Source organism: Homarus americanus, unplaced genomic scaffold (genome assembly GCF_018991925.1).
Source record: "Homarus americanus isolate GMGI-L3 unplaced genomic scaffold, GMGI_Hamer_2.0 scaffold56333, whole genome shotgun sequence".
Lineage (NCBI taxonomy): Eukaryota > Metazoa > Arthropoda > Malacostraca > Decapoda > Nephropidae > Homarus > Homarus americanus.
The window spans coordinates 11807378-11827296 of record NW_024734940.1 but is presented as its reverse complement, the minus strand read 5'-3'; the positions used below and the strand labels follow the sequence as shown (position 1 = coordinate 11827296).

Sequence of the window (19919 nt, the reverse complement as noted above, 5' to 3'; positions counted from 1 at the left end):
GAATATTAAAATACATGCATAAGACAAATACTTATCCTTATTTTATAAATATTTGGATTAATTGAAACTTTTCCAATTGGTTAAAAAAATTAGATTGTTTTCGTGATTTAGTACCAAGGAAGATACAGGTGTTTTCGTGGTTCAGTATTAGCCAAAGAACATACAGAGATGACCTATAACAGTCCTACTACTGACCCCTAGTGATGAACAAGCTCTCCTCCAGGTGTCTGTACTGGAGGCTAGCTGCTGGCGACAGATACACTCATGGGCTGCCTAACATGATCATGGTGTACTGTATAAGAGAAACCTGACTCCCCTTAAGGTAGACAAAGGGTAAACCCACCCAACACTGCCCGTTAAAGTGAAGCAACACAAAGGGAAGAAAGATTATCAACTAAAGAAGAGGAGTTAATAAGACGAAATGCCTTTACATCATAATCCATAGGCCAACAGTGTGTGACCGACCGCCCAGGGCTAACGAGGCGACCAGTGGTGAAGAGGTAAATAGGTGTGTCTCTCCTGAAGTACCATGGACGTTTTCTGTGAATAAAAAGGTTCTCGAGAGGTGGCGCAGCAGTCAGGTGCTAAACATTTATTTAATGTACTTGGTAAGGTCCTCTCCAGTCCTAACATCTTCCTTGGCACCAGCTGTGAGGAAGGCTTAGGTATGGCTCTGTGTTTATTATCTTTATGTATTTCCTTCCTATTGTGTCATCCATCCCCAGTGTCATTTATTATTACTGTTGATGTAAGTGTATAATTACATGTAGAGTCTATTAGTTAACACAGCCGTTATTATCTATTGACTAAACAACTGTGAGCGTTTGTGTACCAAGTTCACTGAGTAGATGGGGTAGATAAAGAGTTATTCAGTAAATATAAAACATCTGTAACCTGGCATGCATTATAATTGGTTCTTCACAACTTGCGGTAGGATGCGAAGCTGTGGGGACCAGCTATTATTATTTAGTATTGGTTAACAAGTTAGTTGGTTGATAAAATTGTTTCAGTCATCCACCAATTTGGAAGTAGTTTAAAACACACCAAAAACCATCTGAAAACTTAATTTCAACCTACCCTTAAAATCCTGAAATTCGTTGGATGACCAAAAGGCAGTGGATATTTTGCTTTTACCAGCTAAGTTCCTACTAGCGCTATTTTACCGTGAGTGTGCTCTGATTGGCTAATCGTCCATTACCAGCGAACAACTTGAGAACTATATTTGACCGTGACTGGCGGCATTTGTCATTTATTTAGCCGTGAGTCGATATTTGTTTAGCTGTAGACATACCTGACTATATTTCTGTTGTGCTTGGAAGCCTTATCATTATAAAAGAGACGACTTTTACTAGAACATAATAGAACCTGACCTAGCCAACCAAAGAACCCTACCTAACCTAACTTCCTAGCCAGGGGGCAGAACCCCCCATCATATTAACCAGAAAGTACTAAGCCAATCTGCACCCACGGTAAAATAACGTTAGTAGGAACTTTGGTTATTTTTTGTTTACCACCCATCACTTTTCCACATGAAAAAGTTACCTAATATCATCATTAACTCAAATACGCTGGATAGCTTCAAACATAGGTTGGATGCTTATATGAGCAATAGGAGTTGGGTGTAAACGGGACTGCCCAGTATGGGCCAATAGGCCCGCTGCAGTTTCCACCTTTCTTATGTTCTTATGAGCTTCACTGCAACCAGCACATACACCCGCCATTGCTCAAGTGACTTGCGAATATCGCGTTTACAAGATGATGATACAGTACTTTTACTTACTTTTAAAGTATCTTATAGATTAAACATGTGATTCCTGTAAATATACTGTAAGAGAATAAGGTTTTATCAATGACTAGTTACAGCTGTAACAGTAAACTTTTGGGATCATATGTACAGTAGCTTATTGTACACACCTTAATGCTTTCCTAACTTAACGTACTGTAATGTAACCTAATGTAACTTAATCTAACTCCACCTAACTCTACCTTGCCTTAAATATTCTAACCTAACTCTACCTTACCTTAAATATTCTAACCTAACCCAACCCTACCTTGCCTTAAATATTCTAACCTAAATCTACCTGACCTTAAATATTCTAACCTAACCCTACCTTACCTTAAATATTCTAACCTAACTCTACCTGACCTTAAATATTCTAACCTAACTCTACCTTACCTTAAATATTCTAACCTAACCTAACCCAACCCTACCTTGCCTTAAATATTCTAACCTGACTCTACCGTACCTTAAATATTCTAACCTAACTCTACCTGACCTTAAATATTCTAACCTAACTCTACCTTACCTTAAATATTCTAACCTAACTCTACCTTACCTTAAATATTCTAACCTAACTCTACCTTACCTTAAATATTCTAACCTAACTCTACCTTACCTTAAATATTCTAACCTAACTCTACCTTACCTTAAATATTCTAACCTAACCTCCCCAGGTAGCATCAAGTGTATTGTAATTAGCTGGGGGGGGGGAGGGGGCTAATGATTCTGCAATACATTAATTGTTTTATGTTTTATCAATCTCATTTAAGTTGGAAGTTGCTTGCCACTCCAGAAGTAAACTTTGTACAGCACAGTACATTACCTCACCTCACTGATAGTAGAGTAGCTCAAGGTTATCAGGTTATCTTGGCTAGTGTTTGGTCCACTGTGAACACACTCCATAGCTGTGTTTTCTTCTCAACAAGTGAGTCATCTTGAAATATTCTTAACATTTCAGTGTATTTTACCCATAGATGATAGATAGATAGATATCTTTTGATTAAATCATCATACAAGTGACATAGAATCAGCATTTATGTATACTGTATATACTGTACTGTATACACTCAGTAATGCAGTACATAGACCGTGAAGGTATAAAAAGATGTACTTATTGCAGGTACAGTACAGTATAGTGAACAGTAAGTTAACCCGACAGAGTCATCTTACACCTATACAGTACAATACTTATTTCTTTCTCTATACCACCATGATGTAGTGTTTACGGTCAGTCAGAGTGTGGACGAGAGACTTTATTTATGCCGCCATATAGTGTCTGTACGGTACCCTGCAGGTTGGCTGGTATTGAGAGCCAGTACATTAGTAAAGGCATCTTTCCCATCCTTTCATGTATCTTTGTGGTCTCCTCTCCTCCTACCATTCATTTCTGAACTGTACACTCTTTACCGGTCTCATGTACAGTCGGCCGCAGTATACACACTGTAGCTGTAAGGTCCGAAAATGGTCTGGTAACGTTGAAACTACGCATCCAGACGCATGATGAAACTCAGCTCCCCCACCTGTTATCTCTAACTATTTTCTGTTTCCCCTTTTTTATTCTTCTATTTACTCCTCTTCCTTCCTTTACTAATCCGAACATCAGTAAAAAAAAAGTAGGGTAAGAGAAAAAGTGGGGGAGGAGGATAACTGCAATCCCATTGGGCAACAAGTTTACTACCATTGGATACAATATATTACTTGTAATATAAACACAAGACACTAGTAAAACATTAACAATAAATGTATTTATAACATATATGTAGGAATAAAACATCAATTACAGGTCATTTTGTCTGGTCTGTTCAGGACAGTGTTACCAGATATTTTGTCTCAAGCATGAACCGTAGGTGTACCTTATACTTATTCTTGTGCCGACTGTACCATATATACAGTATGTATATTATTTTTAAATATCTATTTGTTTTGTTTTCCTCAGGTTGAAGATGGGTTTTCTATCATTGCCATTAGTGGCAGTGGTGTTGGTGGTGGGTGTGGTCATCAAGGCTGTTCTTTACTTCATAACCAAGTCACCATCACTCAACCCATTTAAGGAAAATAGTTGTACAGAAGTCAAGGCAAAAGTCACAGATCAGAAACAAAGAGATGCTGTCCTTAAACAAGGTGAGTGTACTGTGCTGTGTACATTACTGTACCATAATATATGTACAGTACTTCATCCACTGTATCTTCAAGGAATATGTACAGTGTTTTTGTCATCTTGAAAGTTATTTCAGAAGTTCTCCAGTGTGGAGAAAGTCCACCTTCAAATTATTCTATCTTTATTAATTATTATCATAGCTTGTCATTTTTGGTAACTGGTTGAATTACAGTGCAGTACAGTATTGTCAATCACCATTCTTAGCCTATTATCAGTATTTCACCCATAGATAGGGAAGGTATAAGTACCTGCTGTAATAAATGTTTTTACTCCAACTGGTCCTGTACTGTATTATTTTCAGGTTTCACCTGGAACAAAGTTCCTGAGAACTTGGATGCCATTGTGATTGGCAGTGGGATAGGAGGTTTGTCAGCAGCCGCTATTATAGCCAAGGCCGGCAAGAGAGTGTTGGTGTTGGAACAGCATGACCAGGTATGGTTTCCTCCTCAGGATAGTTCTGGTCCATGGTTCAAGGGAACACTTCATTTATGGACCAGAATTTTTCTGTAAGTTTGAAGGTCATACCTTCCATACAAAGGCCAGGTTATAGAACCATATTACTGTAAATCTGTGAGGAGGGACTTCATTACACTGATGAACATTTCTGAATGATAATTATATCTTAAGTACTGTACTGTACTGTACTGTACTGTACTGTACTGTACTGTACTGTAGATGTTTAAAGGCAAAGTCATAGTTTCCAGTAATCACTTGTATAGATAAAAGTTGCATGGCTACAAAGTTTTCAGAATGGATTATACAGTACTACTGTATATGCCAGTATTGTACAGTGTTGTAGGCATGTACGTACAGTGCTATTAACAATGTGATCTCTTTATTGTACAACAGGCCGGTGGTTGTTGCCACACATTTATAGACAAGGGCTACGAGTTTGACGTAGGCATACACTACATCGGTGAGATGAATCGCCAGTCCATCAGTAAGACGTACATTGACCAGATCACAAATGGCCAACTTGAATGGGCACCGTTGAGTAAGTTACTATTAATAACAAAACTCTTTTAAAGTAATATTAGATTACTGTATGATTAAAGCTGTTTATCCCAGATCAAATCTTCATGAGCCATGGACCACTTGTATGGGGGAGGTTGTTCAAGAGGAATCATTTACATTTTGTAAGACCTTGTGAATCCCTTCTTGTTTACATTATTCTCTTGTCTGTGTTGTACTCTAAGTTGAAGTGGAAAATCTTTTGGTTAACTACCTCCTCTACCCTATTGTCCCCAGTCATGCAAGGAGCAGCAGCTGGGAACATGGAAATAGTAGCCATCCAACCAGCCATCTATTGAATAGGATAACATGTAGTCATTCCCTAGACACACACACACACTGCCAGTAGGATAACATGTAGTCATTCCCTAGACACACTCACACACTGCCAGTAGGATAACATGTAGTCATTCCCTAGACACACTCACACACTGCCAGTAAGTTCTTAGCACACAGTAGTCATTCCTGTACAATATGCCCATTTTCTCATTAACAGGTGAGAACTACGACACGGTCATATTTGCGGAAAAAGATAAGGAGCCTCGCAAGTATCCTGTGCTCAGTGGGAAAGGCAAATGGCAGGAGGAACTCACCAAAAAGTTCCCAGAAGAAGCTCAAAATATTGATAAGTACTGTCATTTTTCTTTTCTATATGTATGTATGTATGTATGTATGTATGTATGTATGTATGTATGTATGTATGTATGTATGTATGTACAGTATATATATATATATATATATATATATATATATATATATTCTTTTTACAATGAGTTAAATACTGTACCCAATTACCTTACTCAGATATTCTCTTCCATTTACTCCTTTTATTTCCACATGTTAGCTCCATTTGTATGAGTCATCCTAAGGCTTCACATGATTTAAACTTATCAGTTAATTATCAATCACTTGACTTATAACACTGGATCTGCCAGGTGTTGTCATTCCATTTTTTGTGCTCCTTAGCTACATGTTTACTGCCTTTTAAATTAAACTTCACTAGAATTTCATTGGCAAATAAGGTACATTAAGTGTAAAATGGGAGTTGCACCTAACTTAACCAAACAAGAGTTATCATATGTCTTTAGAGTTAGGACAGTGAAAATCTTATTTAGATATTCACATATGGAGAATCAAGATATATTTTATAATCACTTGATTATTTTTTTTTGCTTATAATAAATTTATGTTGCATTAAGGAGCTTTCCAGAGAAAGGTTAATAACTAACTTGTTTTCCAGATTCTTCAAGTTGATGAAAGAGATCCATCCAGGTAACACCAAGTCCATATTGGTAAAGTTTATACCACTGTGGGCTGTGTGGCTGTTGCAGACTACGGGACTCATCAACTACATCACCAATTTCTATGAGTGGAACTCCAAGACGTGCAAGGAAGTTGTTTGGGTATGTAAGGTCCTGCTGGTGATGTAAGGTCTTGTTATGTAAGGTCCTGTGGGTGATGTAAGGTACAGCTGGTGATGTAAGGTCCTGCTGGTGATGTAAGGTACAGCTGGTGATGTAAGGTCCTGCTGGTGATGTAAGGTACAGCTGGTGATGTAAGGTCCTGCTGGTGATGTAAGGTACAGCTGGTGATGTAAGGTGATGTTGGTGATGTAAGGTCCTGCTGGTGATGTAAGGTCTTGTTATGTAAGGTCCTGTGGGTGATGTAAGGTACAGCTGGTGATGTAAGGTCCTGCTGGTGATGTAAGGTACAGCTGGTGATGTAAGGTCCTGCTGGTGATGTAAGGTACAGCTGGTGATGTAAGGTCCTGTTGGTGATGTAAGGTCCTGCTGGTGATGTAAGGTCTTGTTATGTAAGGTCCTGCGGGTGATGTAAGGCCTTGCTGGTGATGTAAGGTCCTGCTGGTGGTGTAAGGTCTTATATGTAAGGTCCTGCTTGTTATGTCAAACCAAAAGACTTGAAGATAAAGCAACAGAAACCATCTTATTTCTAAATCAGAATTTTTCTTGAAACAATTCAAACTTTAAATCTGTGTCCATGAATTATTAATGTTTTGCTGTTAAGCCACATTATTAGGATAATTTATAGACCTTTACTATATAACAAGGTGCCCAGTACATCTTCAGGTACCAAATTATGTTCTCTCAAGACACCTGGATATATCTCTGTCTTCCTCCTGTTATTACTGACATAGTGCATTGCCACCATTAGTTCTCTTGACTGTCTCTCGTCTTGATTGTTTTATTCTCAACATTCCTCTCCTTGGGCACCCTATTGACATCCTCTGAACACAGACCACAAGTTGATAACCTACATGTCTCAGTTACATCTTTGTGTACTTGAGGCAGTACTGTACTGTACACCTCTATTTAATTTTGTGTTTGGAGACCTGAAATTAATTAATTTCTTAATGGTGATTTACTGACTTTGCTTTTAGACAGTATGAGCCATTAACTTGTGATCTGTACCCTGCCATCATGCCTTTATATAGTACTGTACTGTTGCTGCCACTTTACTGTACCATCATTTAGAGGATTGGATGTAAGAGCTGACCGTAGTTCATGCCTTTCATTGTGTCTTTATTATTTTTATCACTGAAAGTTTTATTTATTTTTTTCTCATCACTACCAAGGGACTAACAGAAAACCAGGAGTTGCGTGATATCTTCTGCTATTGTTATGGTGACTACGGTACACCCCCGAGCAAGGCGGGCTTCCCCATGCAGACGCTACTGCACTCCCATTTTGGACAGGGTAATATTTTTGTGTTTATTTTTTATTTATCAGATTTTTTATTCTCCAGTTCACACTTAACTGTTCAACAGCGGTCATCATCAGTGGAGATGGCAGCCATCGTCAGTGGAAGTTAGCTTTATGGACGGTGGATATTAGCTGACTGGACGGTGGATGTTAGCTCTAGGGAGTCTTTAGTTACTTTCAGTGACTATGAATCTTTCGTTTCCATTATTTTTTTCCTTATTTGTCTCTTTAAGTTTTCTGGACCACAGACATATGGAAGACTGTATTTATCTGTCCCCACCTCACACTTGACACATACTGTACTCTCTCATTCCCTAAATATCTGTTGTTTCTCTTCTTCCCTTTTACAGCTTTCAAGTCACAGGTGGAGGGTTAGGTTAGGATAGGGTAGGTTAGCTTAGGTAGGTTAAGGTAGTATAGATAAGGGTAGTTTAGGTTAGGCTAGGGTAGGTTAGCTTAGGATAGGATAAGATAGTACACCTGTAAAGGTTAGGTTAAGGTAGTATAGGTAAGGATAGTTTAGGTAGCATTTGTTAGGTTATGGTAGCACAGGTTAGGTAAGGTTTCTGCCCTGTACATTAGCCATAGTACAGTACACTCATCACTAACTTTAGTACACTATCGGCAACTGTACACTTACTGATGATGGAACAACCTCTTGGTGGAGTGTCTTCTTGCTAGGGAAGTGGAGTAATGAGGAGCTGCTGGGTTCTGATACTAGGAGGATTGGCTGCTGTCCGGCCACCCTGGGTCATAGGAGGAAAGGGATTGTCTGTGTGTGAGAAATATTTCTCATTGTGTCCAGATGTCCAGATCAAATTATCCAACTACTCATCCCTGTACGGTCGCTCCAAAAAGTATCTTAAATGATTTTGTGTGAGACAAGATGATGCAACGGAGGAAGGATTTTGTCAACTCTTCCGAGACAACAGGCGTTCGCGGTGTTCATTTTGAAATTCATTGGACGTCTTCGTAAAGATACTTCTTGGAGGGGGTGTATCTCTCTCTCTCCCTATCCCACACTCCTCCTCCCAACAAATGTCCCCCCCACCATATCACCCAACATGCCCAGCCTGTTATCACCCATATTTTGCACAACTTCCTCACAACATCGTCATATAATATTTTGTAGTCCAGCAAATACTTTTATCCTGTCAGCCCAAGTAGGTGAATCTTAACAGTACTGTACAGTATATTTGTGTGTCTTTAATCATGATTACTGTAGCTGTAATGAAAAATTACTTATCTCTGTGGAATTTTCCCCAAACTTGGTAATGTACAGTCAATCAAAAAACTATCCTTGCAAAATTATATTAGACAATATGACACAAAGGATGAAGGATTTTGACAACTGTACCGAGACAATAGGAATCGTAGTGTTCATTCTGCAAGTAGCCCGCATGTACAGATAGTTTTTGATCAACTGTACATGTATCAAAACATATTGACTATGATGATTTTTGGCTGAGTTCTGGCCATGTGTTGTTGAATGAACCACATCCAGGGGGATATGTCACCTTGGGATGACTTTTGTTTTACAGCATGAGAGTTTACTGCAGCCAACAACTGTATTTAGATGTGTCAACATAAAACATTTAACCTACTAAGACCAGGTTTATAGTAAGCTAACTATGAATACTTTTCCAGGACCCAAGGAGTTCACTTGTCAAGCCGATGCCAACTGGTGAGGTGATGTAGTTGGAGCTTAAAGAATGTGTACAATTATCATGGTGATAATATAGTGTTGTATCTCCTCAGGTAGTTCTTACCCAGTAGGAGGAGCTTCAGAGATTGCTTTTCATATTATTCCGGTGATTGAGGCTGCTGGTGGCAAGGTCCTCGTCCGTGCTGAGGTAAGTGCTGGGAGGGGGAACTACCTTGTGAGTGAACGTGTTGTGGGCTCATGTACTTGCTGGTGATATGTATACATGTCTTTATCTTCTAATGAGTGAGTACATGTCTCTCAGTCGACCTCTCTATACTCAGATGTAAACCAGACTTAATCTTTAATGGAAGGTCTCCGTGGTGTAGTTGATCACGCTCTGAATTTTCAGCCAAAGAGAAACAGTTTGAGTCAAATGCCAGGCAAGGTTGATGGAGCATTATCCTGTTGTGTTGTTCAGTAAGTTACCCACCAACTATGTCAATACTGTACACAGTTTACTCTTCTTGTCTGAAATTGTGGGAATTGAAATTTTTTTTGTTGCATATGTTATTACCAGAGTGATAGATCATAACATCATAGCAAGTGGTGTAATGGACAGAACAAAATATGTACAGGGAGTTCTCGACATACCATCGCCCATATTTACAAACGTGATCCCAATATATTCTAAACAAAAATCTCTTCTGACCTACGAGTATTGACTGGTACTTATGATGGGCACCTCTCTGTTCAGCAGTTGGTCTCCTCCTGCACTTAGCAATTCCTTGTCCTGGCAATGGCAACAAACAGTCTACGGGTCTGAGCCAATTTACTTTGTTTTGTTTAAGATCACCATATATTGGTTTTGTACTGTATGGTATATTATTGTTGTGATGTTTGAGTAGGGTTGAGTTTTAACCTCATATAACCTATGGAATTAATACTTCTGAATTATGAACATATGAGTGAACAAACGGGGTCCAGGAGAGTAACCCGGAGACTCCCTATACTTGTGTATGTGTTTACACTGAATAACTGTAAGATGGTTTCTTTATTTTTCTTTTATAGGTTAACCAGATTATTACTGACGAGAAGGGTCGAGCATGTGGAGTACAGGTGCTAAAAGGGAAGGAACTCTACAATGTTGCAGCTCCATTGATCATCTCTGATGCAGGTGTGTATTGACAGTTGTGTTGTGAAAGGCAAAGTTTAGCTGTTTGTTTCATGCATGAATCTTAAGATGTTTAACAGATAAAAGCTCATGTACTTGATCAGGCAGTTGTGTTGTCTTCAAACTCCTTATCTATAAAAACTGGGAGAAATCCTGACTGAGGCACAGGAAGAGTCTTGGCTGTAGTACAAAGATCATTACAAGACTTTTCAACTTCTTACAAGTAAAATAACTTTTCTCTTCCTGTATAAGACATTGGATTCTCAAGCAATTAGTTCATAGGCAAATGGGGGACATATTTTACGATCATAGTCTCGTTTATCTTTTTGAATCAGGTTTGTACAATACTTTTGAGCGACTTCTCCCTCTGGATGTGGCATCGTCGTCTCGCCTCTGGCCGATGGTGCAGACGTCACGGCACGGCACTGCCAGTATGTCAGTATTTGTGGGGATCAACTGTGATGCTGCAGAACTTGATGATATAATTCACAAGAAGAATGCCTGGGTGTACACTGGCAATGACATAGACAAGGTGATGACTGCTGTACTGTACTGTACTAGCTAATACTGTTGTCAGTTATTAAGTATGCTATAATATTGAGTCTGTATCTACTGTAGAGGTAAATTAAAATATAGAACTACTGTACAATGATAAGATCAATTATTGTTCTTGAAAGACAATAAGTTTTTGTAGTACAGTAATACAGATGATGATGACCATGACTGCCATTAAAGGGTTAAACAGTCAGTAGTGTGGTGTTGTGGCAAGTTTTCATTGTGGTTTATCTTTACAGCTGCTCCTGGATTATGAAAAGCTGACTCGAGAAGAAGCTCTTGATGTTGATATTCCAATTCTGTTCATCTCCTTCCCTTCTACAAAAGATCCTGAGTGGAACAAGAGGTTCCCTGGTGGGTTCACTGTTGTTGCTATTTTATACATTTTGAATTCTTTACAATCTGTTTCTCCCAGTATTGTACTAAACCCTCTCTAGTTCATTATCCACGAGGCTTTGGGTTGAACGAATTAGCCTGAAATATTGAATTGGTGAGGTTCAGTAGATTTAGTTATATTTAACTTCAGTAAATAGTTTAAACAAAAATTTTGCAATTTTTTTGAGATAAAATACAGTATTTAAGGGTTCATGATAATAAATGTGATGGTCATAGGCCAAGTTGTAATTGATGATGTTTGATGTCTATTGAATAATGATCTTAGCTGCTGGGACTTGTGGGATTCCTGAGCACTGTGACCCTGAGTGTGTGATACAGTTCAACAGTAAATTTAGTAAACCGAGAGTTGGTATTATTGTATGAAGTGAATTAATGACGTGTTTACAATAATGTCACTCTTCAGGCAAAACAACGATGGCTCTAGTGACACTGATGCCGTACCATTGGTTGGAAGAATGGGAAACAGAGCGAGTCATGAAGCGCGGAGATGAATATGAAGCTATTAAGAAGTGTTTTGGTGACAAGGCTGTAACTCAAGCATGTAACCTCTTCCCATCCATCAAGGTAAGTTGTCTTGTATTGGTGTTACAGTACATCAAGCAATAGGATCCTTTATTAGTGTAAATTCCAATTGTTTATTATGAGATATAACAACACATTATTAGGTGTGTGTCAGTAACGCGAGAACATTGTGTTGAGTGGTTCATCGGGGGTGAACGTGATGCTAGGTTGTGTGGAGGAACAGGGAGATGTAAGACATATTTGGGACCTTTGTTGTGGAGAGTACTACAGCAGTAGACCACACCTCTTACTGAAAATGGTTGAATTGTAGTGGATGAAGGTAGAGTTTGTGTGTGTGTGTGTGTGTATATGTTAGTGTGTGTGTATGTTTGTGTGTGTGAGTATGTGTGTGTTTGTGATGTCTGTCTGCTTAGTTTCAGCCACCCTGCATTACAGTAGAGACAGGCTTACCAAAGTATGGAGAAAAAGCTATCAAGGCATTTTTAGTTGATGTTTTATATACTGTACTGTGCTGTACTGTACTGTGCTGTACTGTACTGTACTGTACTGTACTGTACTGTGCTGTGCTGATCCAGATACATTTCTCAAGATAAGATGTTTACTGAGCCATCAACTTCTCACTAAATAACTCCAGTTTAGTTTATGGATTTTGATGTGAGTTTAAGAATACCTGATGGGAACTCCAAGCTGAATAGAGATAACACTAGTGTCCATTGCACCAATCCATTACTCAGATCACTCATGTCCCATGTTTCATAAGGATAATTTTGTTACATTGTTGTAGAATTTGATAATTTGTCCCGTGTTTCTCATTAACTCAGAATATCTCATAGTTCTTGTGCTTACAGTTGTGGGGTGAGCATCCATGTTTCCTAGATGCATACAGTACTGCTACATGTTTCCCCTCTCATCTCTCAGGACCACATTGACTATGTAAACATTGGAACTCCACTGTCCAATCGTCACTACCTCGGTGCACCGCGGGGAGAGATATATGGCTTGGACCACACCAGTGAGCGATTCTCTGTCTGGAACACTGCCATACTCAGACCATCAACTGACATACCAGGTAAGTAAAAGAAAATTAATTAATTTCTTTGACTTATTCAGTTGTTTTCTAGTGAGTGTTTTTTTTACAGCCACCCATCAGATGTTTCACATGTCCTAAACTGTTCACCATTCATCATACACTGCTGCTACCTTTCAAATTTCTGGCATTCATTATTCTTCTCCTAGTTGACACATGTCTTTAGCTCAAACTGTTGGCCAGTACCTTACCTACCTTCAGGAGCCAGACCAGCAGGCGGAGTAAGTTGGTACATTATAAACAGTAGTGTTTGATATGACAGATGGAACTGTACGTTTATCATCACCCTCCTCTTATGAGTCTCTCCCACATGCTTCACAATCTCCTTTCTAAATTCTTTATCTTCTGGTTATTGCCTCTAGTTTCATATATCCATCTTTTTTACACACACTACAGTAATTTGTACCTCATGTCTGTATCTTTGAAAGTACAGTATTGTATTATTCTATTGGGGGTGATTAAACTTCAGGATGGTCAGTATACCCCGATTTACGATGGGGTTACGTTTCCGAGAAACCCATCGCTTGCAAGTCAGAATATCATAAATTGGGATAAATTTTCACCACTTTATTATTTTTTCTCGTGTTTCAGGACTCTACTTAACAGGGCAGGACATCTGTTCATGCGGATTTGCAGGAGCCCTTTGGGGAGGTCTCCTCTGTGCTTCGTCCATCCTACAACACAACGTGATGACAGACCTGACACAACTCCACCAGGCTATCAAGGCTGAGGCCAAGGCTAAAGTAGAATAGATATGGTTGGTGCACGCAAGAGGTAATTCAGTAATAGTATTCAGTTTAGAATAATCAGTACCAGTAATTGATAATTTGAATGCTGTATGGACAAATTGTTATCGAGAAACTAAGGTTGTATTAATAATTTATTTTATTAAAGGACAACTGTATGTAGTGACACAAGTTATGTGTTAGAAGTGGCATTTATATCAGGCACATGTTTGTACAGTATAACTAGTGTTGTGTATGTACAGTATTATACTGTACAAACTACTGTACTGTACTGTAATTTATAGTGTTGTGTATATACTAAAAAAAATTGACTAACTTTTATATCTAGTGTTGTGTATATACTAAACAAAATTTGTATAGTTATAATCATATTCTTAGTAACGTTGATAACCATTTTAAGCATGAATCATTTTAGTTCTGGGAATTATATTGGACAGTACAGTAAAACCTCCATATAAAGGACTTCTCTCTCCGTATAATTCGTTAGATTGGGGGTTTCACATCTAACGTACCCTCGGTATAATAGACTTTCTTCTCCATAGAGTCCGTTAAATAGAGGTTTCATTGTACAGTATTCAACACGTCCCAATCACACACTAATAAGTATACAGTTGTTTTTAAAGCTTGTGTTGAAATTACAAGTTATTCTGTGTTTAGCAAAAAATGTAGGAGACTGAAGGCTGCCCCCTAAGATATTGTAAAGGAAGTTTACCTGATGACGGGATAGGAGCCATTAAACTGATGAAAGAAAAATACAGGAAAATGCCAAATTCTCTTGTGTATTTCTGGAACGTGTTTGTGAGAGTCGAACCTTTATTTGATGGTAAGTACAGTAGTGGTGGTGATCGATTTATTCAGAATTATATGTTGAATAAGGCAAGTGAGGATGTTTGGGAGGGGGAAAGGAAGTTGGAAAATGGAAAGTTTAATACTGTACGTATATTAGTCCAAAAGCTACGATATACTCTACATACAGTACAGTACTTTTAAATGTGTCTGTTACTGCAGCAAGTTAAGAAGGGATATCTACATGTAAAACAGGAATTAAAGGGTAAAAGAAGAATTATGCACAGAAAAAATTATGATAAATAAATAAGTTTTCTTTTGATGAACTATTGGAGAACTGATATTGCTCAATCAAGTACTGTACATCATGTTACCAAGGAGATGTACAGTTCATATAATGGGGTAAAAGATTAGTATTAACTGTTTTTAACAAGTGCACAAAACATCCTTAGTTAAGTCTCAAGCGCAAAGTCACACCAGCAGTACAATAACAGTAACCAGAGACCCGTGTGTTTGGGAGGACAAAACACCACAACAGTCAGTTATATGTTGTTAAATTATTTATGTTTAGTAATAAGTAGAGTTTGTACTGTACAGGTAAATAATATAGTGGTGATGTTTTATATGCTAGTTACTTGGTATGTAGTGAATATATATCATTGCTTTATTTGTTAACACTGTCAATACTTTATTTTATATTATTGTTTACACAGTGGTCAGATATTATCTTTATATTAATGTTGTCTGTACTGTACAGTACTGTATTTAAATGTTATTCTTTACATGTTGATCAACTGTTTCATATCTTCTATATGTATTGATGAAGAAATAATATGAATAAAAATAATTTTCATAAGGAAGATTTGGTACATCCATTGTTGTTGGCTGGCAGGAAGCATTTTGTGTTATATTAAAGCATAACTCACAGTACAGTAATTAGTGTATGTACTGTATTGTGCTTTACCCCTGGGAGATGTGACCCTACTGTACTGTGGGTTGTTTTGGGGAAGGTCATCAAGTTATACAACTTCACTTAAACATGCCTGATGGCAACTGGGTTTGCCAAAACTGTGCCCATCCCCTGGTCTCTGCTGCATTTTCTGGGCCGGTGCCCTGGGTTTGAGGTGGTGAGTGGGAAGGGAGGCATCCAGTTCTGGTGTTACCCGACAACGGCCATCAGGTAGTTGTGGCTAACGCGCACAGACGTGGAAAATGGCCTTAAAATGTTGATTATTTTAAGCTCTTCAAATAGATTACCTCTTCCTCACTATTCCTAATACGACATCATCAAGATATGTTCAAATGATGCAAAGCCATTTTTCTATGAAATTTTGAGAAAAGGGGATATGCATTTAATTTATATTTTTGGTGCTACTTTTGTCATTAATATGATTTTCACTTCCATGAGATTAAATAAAGGCAAATTTTGGCCAAGCAGACCTTGTGTGTGGTGGTTATGACCCTTAGGTTGATGTGTGTAATAAGGAATTGTTTAGAATTTCCAGTTCACCTTCCCTAACATTATGCTGTACACACATACACCTGACAACTTAGGTTTTTCCTCATGGAGATTCTGTCCTCACACTACACCAACTTGGCCTTGTACTTTTATACATAGATGTAAGTGACTGTGTTAGTATGGTCCGGGATAATGGAACATCGAGTTGTGGCTAAATGTGAAATGCAAAAGAATATTTTGCATTTGCAGGAAGGGAAGATAGATTGTGGTTATTCTTATTTAAAACAAAAGATCATTAATAAGGTCTAGTATTTATTATTTCAAAACTTAATAGCAAAACCAATATACTGTACTAACAAGTTGCTGTCTCATTCAGGTACATGATAAAGAAATAATTGAAAAGTAATGATAAATGCTGGAAAAGCTGGACATATGACTGAAATTATCCCTAACTTGTTTATGCCAAAGTTTATCAAGCGATGGACAAATAAAAGTGTAATGGAGTGCAGCAGTCATAGTTTAATTACTTGAAGTGATACATTGATACACTTCCTACCTATAATAACTGATTATATAATAACCAATTGAAAAAAGCCATGATAAATATTACAACAGGAAGTATGGGGGTGTCAACACTTCCTTCACCTGATACTGTACTGTACAGTACTCTATGCCATCCAGTGATACTGTACAACCAGCCAATGTAGTGAAACGGATTTTAGTTGTTTGCTAAAGAGAACATTTTATGTTACCAGAACCATAACAGTTAATATATGTACTTGGACTAGAGAAGTTCATACAGGTAATACTGTAACTAAATGATTATTAACAATCTGCAAGTACTGTACAGTAATAATCTAAAAAAAGTTAAAATCATCAGGATGATTGGTCAGAATGCCAACAGAATATGCCAGCTGCTTTTCAGTGAGTAAATGAAACAGCATCAATGGTCAAAGTTAATTTAAAATTAAAATACAGTTAGAATGGTGCTACTGCAGTGATCCTTCTGCTCCACCTCTCACAAGTGATAGCCGGGCAGGGTATTTCAGAAAAAATGTACACACATTGCTTCACAGAGTTTAGTGGAGATTACTTTATTGATGTGCGAGGTCTCCCACAAGTTAGGACAATATGGCTGTTGTAATAGTACAAGTAAAGTGTTCATATGATCAAGAAAATCTAAGGCAGTGTGTATACATATTTTTTCTTGTACACCCTGTACAGTACAGTACTGTACACTGTGACTCGCTGTCTTTTTTTACAACACCAAGATCTGTTAGTGAAAGGAATCTCAGAAACTATTAAGTGTACCAACTATAGCCAGACCCTTATGGCTTAGAGTGTGAAATGTCCCATGGCCCTGGCTGCAGTGGGTCTATCCAAGTGGAACTTCAAGAACACATGGCAACTGTCCCCAGTCAGCCTGAGCACCAACCAAGGTGTCAACCAAAGGATCAAAACAAATATAAAAGGAACTACAAGAATTTGACCAGTACTATACTGTACATCCAACAGAAAATATACGGTACTGTAGAGGTCATAGAAGAAAGCTGACTACCTACAAAATGACTAATGCCACCGATGTCTGGTGCAGTCAAGATCAGAGGAACAGCAATGCAAGATCCTCACAAACTGACCCACAAAGAAAGTCTGAAGAATTGGCAATGAACAGCCCCCACCAGCCTTCCTCTCAGTATTAACAACTTGAGTCAAAGAAGAACCACTGAATGCATGCATGCAGACTTCCACTCGGCTGTTCAAATTTGAACATAAATCTCAACCCAAAAACAATATACTGTAGGTCATCTAACAGTATCTTTGTTCTTCATACAACTATTGTACAAAGAACATTTAGAAGAAATGTCATCCTATTGTGGTTTCCTTCACACACTGATATGTCAGACTTAACCCCGGCATCAGTCAGCTGTGTGGCAAATTTCACCGAGTAGTTTGGGAAAATGTCCTTACAGAGCAAAGAAGCACATACAGCTCCAGTGGTCATTAACCAGATCTCACAAGTACATTACCCCAGCAGTTACCACCTTCACCATAATGACAAAGGTTAAGTTCAGACCATCCACCACAATCTGATGTGGCTCTTGGTATGGGTGGATAAATTGGGTTAACTTGTATAAAGGAGCAGATGAAAAGCAAACTGGCCAAGAACCCACACATACACACTTAGGAACACAACATAAGTCTTGTTGAAACCATAAACCAGCAACTTGCCACAACATTGGGGTGATATTTTATTGTCCTCATTGATGAAGTCTGTTCCATCATATGTTATTGTTAAGCCTTTACTAGAGTAATGATATACAGTACAGTATAAAGGTACATGCTAATGTATGTATTTTGTACACACACCATTTTCAGAGCATCTGTTCTGTACACTAAATATTATCACTGGGCTATGTACAGTATTGAAATTTCTTATGAAAATAAATTGGTTATAGGAAATTCCTGATTACTAATCTCAGACCAAAAATAAAATCTGCTTTACCAAATTGCAGTATTGTATTGTATTCACTGGCTCATTAAGCAATTCTTGTAACAGTGCCTAAGAGATACATTTAAGGCTCCACAACATTCACACAATGCCCTAAATTCAAATTACTTCAGTTCAAACCTCTACAACACTTGCACACCCAAGTACTGTACTGTATACAGTATATATTCTCTAAGGTTTGTACCTTGATGTTTCCTTGTACAGTAATGAGAGATAAAATAACTTGTGCAAGAGGCTCAAATAGCCCAAACACAAAGCATCACCAACAATACTGTATGCAATTACACTGAGACTGAACCTTCACTAAATACTGTACGGCACTTTCACTTAGCACCAGTTAAGGAACAAAATAAACATGCAGAACATCTGAATCTGGACTCCAAACTTCTGCAAGTTGGTTCAATAAAACACTAAGAGTTAAGTGATGTGCCTTGTATCACACTGGCAGCTTTATGGACCTGTATAAACATACTTTGCCATATATTCTGGTTACCAACATCTCCATATTGGTGTCAAATGACTTTGACAAAAGTCAAACTATTTACAGAAAAATTCTAAAGGGTGAAGTGATCCCACCACTCAACCCCTTTAACCTGTGGGTAAGGATTCCCTACTCTGCTCTCATACAGTACAGTACCTGTACATGCTAAAATGGAATATAAAGAACACCAACTATCCACTGATGATGGTTGTCCTCCCTATAGCTAACTTCCACTGATGATGGCTGCTGTTTAAGTGTTAAACAAAATACAGTACTGCAGAGGTAGAATGTAAATCATGTAGGCTACCTTAGAAAAGTGAAGATAGATAATTAAAGATTACATTATTTGTAAAAAATTATAAACAAGGGAGAAATGAAACAAGTCCAGAGTCTGAGAATTTAAAAGAGACCGTGAAGTTGCTGTGGACTGACTAATAGAAAAACAATACTGTACTGTCCTGTACTCCTGCCACACTTGTGGCCACAAGATATGACCATTCTCAGCATACAGAGTGACTCAAAAATATATGTACTGTACACACTGCCTTATAGATTTTTGTGAGCGTGTGAATCTTGTACAGTACTAAAGTATTACAATGGTAAGTCTGTTCTCACTTGTGAGTCAAGCATCAACAAGTGACGACAATGTTACTGTTGTAACGTTGCCACAAGTATCTATAAAGCAGTGTGTATACATTTTTTAAGACACCCTGAACAATATATCCCTAAACACGCAGTAATGCTTTATATATACAGTAGTGTAGTGTACGTGACTTTACATTTCCTCCAAAGAATGAGAAATTCTGGACCTACACCATAATTTGTATCAAAATATGTTCAATATCAATACTAATTAAATATGTTAACTTTTTTCTTGTATATTGCTCACAACA

The 19919-nt window shown here is 38.0% G+C and overlaps 1 protein-coding gene across 2 annotated transcripts; it reads left to right on the top strand.

The window, feature by feature from the left end:
* The first annotated feature begins 533 nt into the window (after positions 1 to 533).
* LOC121870663 (all-trans-retinol 13,14-reductase-like) lies at positions 534 to 15433 on the top strand. 2 transcript variants are annotated; one of them, XM_042372551.1, is made up of 14 exons: positions 534 to 665; positions 3717 to 3901; positions 4240 to 4370; positions 4788 to 4932; positions 5446 to 5578; positions 6190 to 6352; positions 7543 to 7663; positions 9428 to 9522; positions 10383 to 10488; positions 10821 to 11017; positions 11280 to 11394; positions 11840 to 12000; positions 12877 to 13027; positions 13637 to 15433. In XM_042372551.1, exons 2-14 carry the CDS (start codon positions 3724 to 3726, stop codon positions 13795 to 13797), a joined length of 1857 nt encoding a protein of 618 aa, XP_042228485.1. In that variant the 5' UTR covers positions 534 to 665; positions 3717 to 3723; the 3' UTR covers positions 13798 to 15433. The 2 variants fall into 2 exon arrangements, with proteins under 2 accessions (XP_042228485.1, XP_042228486.1); XM_042372552.1 differs by lacking the exon at positions 534 to 665 and adding an exon at positions 2598 to 2705.
* The last annotated feature ends 4486 nt before the right edge of the window (positions 15434 to 19919 follow it).

Coding starts and splice junctions, on each gene's coding strand:
- LOC121870663 (XM_042372551.1), top strand. CDS start 3,724: ATGGGTTTTCTATCATTGCCATTAGTGGCAGTGGTGTTGGTGGTGGGT. Junction 10,489..10,820: donor ATTGATCATCTCTGATGCAG/GTGTGTATTGAC, acceptor TTTTTGAATCAG/GTTTGTACAATACTTTTGAG. Junction 12,001..12,876: donor ACCTCTTCCCATCCATCAAG/GTAAGTTGTCTT, acceptor CTCATCTCTCAG/GACCACATTGACTATGTAAA.